At 43.1% G+C, this 5,331-nt stretch overlaps 1 protein-coding gene across 2 annotated transcripts; it reads left to right on the forward strand.

The window, feature by feature from the left end:
• The first annotated feature begins 512 nt into the window (after positions 1-512).
• LOC111148187 (ubiquitin-conjugating enzyme E2 L3-like) lies at positions 513-977 on the forward strand. Of its 2 annotated transcripts, XM_022504647.1 has the most exons (2): positions 513-539; positions 636-977. In XM_022504647.1, the coding sequence occupies exons 1-2, from the start codon at positions 513-515 to the stop codon at positions 975-977; spliced, it is 369 nt and encodes a 122-aa protein (XP_022360355.1). The 2 variants fall into 2 exon arrangements, with proteins under 2 accessions (XP_022360355.1, XP_022360354.1); XM_022504646.1 differs by having other exon boundaries at positions 513-977.
• Positions 978-5,331: the final 4,354 nt, after the last annotated feature.

Below are 5,331 nucleotides of genomic sequence, written 5' to 3' on the forward strand. Positions count from 1 at the left end.
TGTCGCCTATTTTGTCCCCCAGTACCAAGCCCAATGCCTGGAATGTTATAGGTGCTCCATGAATCCGTGCTGAATTAAACAACTGAGAGCACTATCAAGCAAAAATCACCATAGCAAAACCAAAGGCAAGATTCAGTTTCTGGGAGGGGGTGTAGGTCAGGTACCAGGCAGGCCCAGATGTGCTGGTGGTCTTCCTAACTTTGAACTCTCTGTCTCCCTGTCTAGCTCTCCCTGATTAATAACCTCACCTTAGGATTCAGTCCTAAGATTCAGAAGATCCGGAAGAATCAAAATGTCAGCAAGCCAATGGTAGACTGTGATCTCCTTCCTCATCCCTGGAGCACAGCACCATATTTGGCCCTTTGTAGGGGCTCAGCAACATTTACTGAACAGAATTGAAAAAAAAATGAAAAAATTCACTCACATTTTTCAGAGGCATAAAAGCAAAGGACAATAACTTGTATTTAAGAACAGAGGGACCCGATTGGGAAAGCAGCAGCACCAGATCCAAGATGGCGGCCAGCAGGAGGCTGATGAAGGAGTTTGAAGAAATTCGCAAATGTGGAATGAAAAACTTCCGTAACATCCAGGTTGATGAAGCTAATTTATTGACTTGGCAAGGGCTTTTTGTTCCTGACAACCCTCCATATGATAAGGGGGCCTTCAGAATCGAAGTCAACTTTCCAGCAGAGTACCCATTCAAACCACCGAAGATCACATTTAAAACAAAGATCTATCACCCGAACATCAATGAAAAGGGGCAGGTCTGTCTGCCAATAATTAGTGCTGAAAACTGGAAGCCAGCAACCAAAACCGACCAAGTAATCCAGTCCCTCATAGCACTGGTGAACCACCCCCAGCCTGAGCACCCACTTCCGGCTGACCTAGCTGAAGAATACTCTAAGGACTGTAAAAAATTCTTTAACAACGCTGAAGAGTTTACAAAGAAATACGGGGAGAAGCGACCTGTGAACTAAACTCTGCTGTGACCGATTCCAGCGAGTGTGAGCAGTAGAGACCCTGAACAGCGCATTCAGACACCCCACAAAGCAGGACTCTGTGGAAAATTGACACGTGCCGCCGCCTGGCGTTTGCTTGTGGCAGTTACTAACTTTCTACAGTTTTCTTAATCAAAAGTGGTCTAGGTAACCTGTAAAGAAAGGATTAAAAATTTAAGATGTTCTTAAAAAAACAACAACAACAACAACAAAAAAAAAACAGAGGGACCCTTACCACTGGATGTCCTATGGCCTTTTCTGAGACATAGAAAGTCAGTGTGAACAAGCCAGAGCTCTATGCTCAAAGGAAGGCCTTTCAGAAACAACCCTGATGTACAGCCATGAAATCCTGTAGACAAACTGTGTAAGTACCCAAAAGTGCAAGGCCAGGTATAGTTCAACTTCTCACCCTCCACTTTCACTACTGTCCCTAGACTTGGTTTCTGAAAGACCTGATGCCAAAGAGGACCGCTAACAGTGAAGCCTCATGGTCTTCTAAAGAGGAAAATAAGATTTGCTGGATGCCTCTCTTCTAGGGCACTGTGTGCAAGGGGTCTTTACCTGGAGCCCATCACCATGCTTCAAAATGCCCATGAACTCTCTGAAAATACTTTATGTGTACATGTATTTTCCTGAGGAGAGCCATATCTTGCCTGAGTTTCTCAAAGGGCTTCGTGCCCTATAAGAAATGTTAAAAATCAGTGATTAAGTAGCTTAGGTATTTTAAGTTTGGACAAAATCATCTGCTGGGTAATAGGCTCAAAACATTCTACATTAGAAAGGCAGCACAGGATAAAGAAAAAGAATAGAATTTAGAGTCAGACTCACTTGAGGTTGAGTTCCAACTCTGCTATTTTCAACTGCCTGATCTGAGCAAGTTTCTTAAACCATCAGAGCTCCTATATTATAGGGTCACTAATACCCACCTTCCAAAATACACTTACATGTAGAAAGCACTAAATAAAAGCTAGTTCTCTTCCTCTCTTCGTTAGTAGTCTTCTTCCCTCCTTCTTTTCTTCCTTCCTTCCTTTCTCTTTCTTCTTCCTTCTTTCCAGCCTCCTCCCTTCCTCCTTCCCTCCTTCTCCACTTCCTCCTCCCCTCCTTTTCAACAGCAAGCACCAATAATTTGAACAAATGCCCCTTTTCAAAAGTACAAATCTACCATCTGACATAAATAAGAAGTTGACGTGCCATTGCATGGCCTGACCAATATTATCCTTTTACTGAAAAACAAAGAATGCAAGAATGGGGTTTTTGCAACATGAACAATACTGAGGGGTGAAACTTTCTTCTATTCTTTGTCATTTTATATAATCCAAACCCAGTTACTGACAAATTACATAGAGATTATAATCCCTAATGGCAAATGGTGAGAAATGGCCCAAGAAGATGGAAGGAATGAGAGGAGCTTATTACAATGTCCGAAAATATGAGCACCAAAATCTCATGTTTTCACAAAGATGCTGTACAAACAATTCTAGTAATATCGCTTAATGCATCCCAGAGCTGTGGTCTGTGGGTGCCTTCACAACCCACTCTGCCTAACAGTTACTCGAATACCTCTTGCAGTTCTTGGGGAGAGTCTGGCCTTATGGAAGCTTCAAAGCTGCACTACATTGTGAGTCATGTAAGACTCTCCTCTGTCCTCTCCATCTGTGGAGAGAGGAGGAAAGAACAGAAAAGGGGATGGAGCCGGGGTAACCAACGGTAGTGGCTGGGGCGGATGAATGGTGAGATTTCACAGCTTGCCAAAGATTATAGAAGTCCAAAGGTTTACTTTTTGGCATCAGTTTTACCCAAGTGGAAAATTCCCAATTTTCTCTACTTGGTCCTTTCTCTCGGAGGAAATGCACGGTTCTGTTAAACTCAAGTAAATGCATCTTCCTTTCCTAAATCTCATGTGCTGGATTCAATACTAATTTACATCCACATTTGTGCCAGAGATCTTAAAAATCTGCTGTTGTTTCCTTCCCAAGCTGTAGGGTGGGGGGCTGGGGGGGCTGTGGAGGAGTAGAGTTGAGCATGAGGAAAAGGAGAGAGGGAATGTGGCTGGAAAAGTGAGGAGGGAGAAGAAAGAAAAACTTCACCTGGTAAGCATTTTCCATACTTAATAATTTGATTTTGAAGGCTAGTCATATCAAAGAGCAAAATATTCAATATTGTTAATTCAGTTTTGCAAAATATATTCTTAATTTAAAAATGATTTTGCTCCGGGTGGTAGTGCAGTAATAAAGCAGTTATTGACCAGATCTTATTGATTGCAGAGTCTGCGGGCAAAGAGCACTGACCTTGCTCACACTCTTATTGCTTCCTCCCTCCCTGGCCTTCTTCATCTATGCTCGCTCAATAATATATTATTAATATATATTTTTAGCAAAAACTGTATGTTACAAGGTTAAGGGCTTCTTAGTGATTTTTTTCAAGCTACTCTCTGCCTTTGGGGTGTTAGGGGAAGAATAAACTTCGTAACCAAGTGTCTGGATATAAATGGCTTTCCATGGATATACTTCACCCATCACTGGGAAGCATGTTGTCACTGTCCACTTTTTCTGTCATATAGGACAGAAAGAAAAAACTCCCTAAGGCAAAGGGTGTTGCAGCAGTTTGGGCAATGATGTGCCTACACAGAGGAAAACCACACCATGGCCATAAAGATCAAATTCAGGACATACCTGCATCCCTTCCAGGAAAGTGGCTCTGAACCCAGGAAGGGAGATCTGTGGTCATATCAAATTCAATGATCAGTGGGGTCCAAATCCTTCTGGTCCTTTTAATAGCTCTTTTATGAAGCTTTCCCCAACACCTTTGCAATCATCTTCCTTATAGCACAATCAAATATGATATATAATGACTGCTTACTTTAGCATTTGCACATAAACTCTCCTACCTATCTGCCTGGTTTTTTTTTTTTTTTCCAGGTTAATCTTACTTCTCTAATAAATGTATAAGTCTTCTGAAGGCAAACACTATGCCATACGCTCCTGCAATATTCTTTCTAGAATCTGTCATGCACCAGGTCCATAGTAAGCATATAGTCAATAATTATCAAATTGGAATGTAAATGATGCACAGCTCTGTATTAAACTTCCTTTCAAAGAAAGCAAGAACACAGAGCAGGACAGTGCAGTTTGCTTCTGCTCTCCGCACTGGGAGCCTCCCAATTGCGTGGTTTGCCTACCTCCACACATGCACCAGGTGAGAGATGGAAAAGCCAAGTACCATTGAGTTTGATGAACATTGCAGAGAACTATCTTGTACTCTTGCATCATGAGGTAGAATGTTTGGGCAATTTGCTTTCATGTCATGTATGAAGAAAGAGGAAAGAACAGTGATCACACCTCATGAACGCTGAATTCAGAGAGGCTGGCAAATCCCCAAGCTCATGGGGAGATTAGGACAGAAAATGAATGAACATGGTGGTCACCTGCAACTTCTGACTCCACCCCCATCTTGCACTGCACTCATGAATGTGGCTGGCTGTTCCTCAGATGGCAAGAGAGACAGGTTAAAAAAAAAAAAAAAAAAGGCTGAGTTTCTCTGATTCCCTTCGCACTGTCCATGCCCATCCCCAGGCTCCTGCTTCTATGAAGAAGTCTATCTAAAAAATCCAGTATTCCTAAAGGATAGGAAAGATGGAACAGTATCCAGATTTCTATTTGCTGCTGGTTTCAACCACCCACTGAAAGGGGACAAAGAAGATGCAATAATGGAACACCGTGGCCTAATAAAAACAATCCAGGTGAACAAGGAGGAATGCTGTGGGCTCCACCTACCAGCTGTGTGGTCACCGGCAAGCTACACACCCTGCAGCACCCAGCAGGCATCAGCTGCTCACTCAAGGAGTTTAATAGTAAAGAATGCATGAAAGTACTTTCTATAAAGATGTGGGAAGGACGAGGGAACCAACAAGGAACAGCTAAAGGGCTGTTGACAGCAGGAAGTCTTTAACACTGCCAATTCTGAATGGGGCAGGACAGACGAAAAGGCCTGCGGGGCAACGGCAGCAAGTGTGGGTGTGGAACAGAAGCTGCCGCAGAGGACTATGGGCGCCTCCAACTCAACACATGCAGGCAACCCAACCCCTGTCTCCTGCTGCCTTCTAATCTCACATCAGAGCCGGAAAACAAGACAGAATGAATGATGGGATCTTTCAACGTCAGCCAGGCAAAGGGTAAGACAAAGCAGGATGGGGAGTGATCTGCAAGAACAAACGAATGGATAGTGCCATCTTTGTGCCTCATCTTCTCCTTTGTCACACAGGAATAATTATGTAACCATCCCTACCACACAGGGTCCTCTTAAGGACTGCATGTAACTACAGCTGTGAATGCAC

Source organism: Enhydra lutris, unplaced genomic scaffold (assembly GCF_002288905.1).
Source record: "Enhydra lutris kenyoni isolate GAN:26980312 unplaced genomic scaffold, ASM228890v2 scaffoldscaffold18, whole genome shotgun sequence".
NCBI classification, from domain to species: Eukaryota; Metazoa; Chordata; class Mammalia; order Carnivora; family Mustelidae; genus Enhydra; species Enhydra lutris.

Excerpts from the sequence above, each read along its gene's own strand:
- LOC111148187 (XM_022504646.1), top strand. The coding sequence starts at position 513 with ATGGCGGCCAGCAGGAGGCTGATGAAGGAGTTTGAAGAAATTCGCAAA.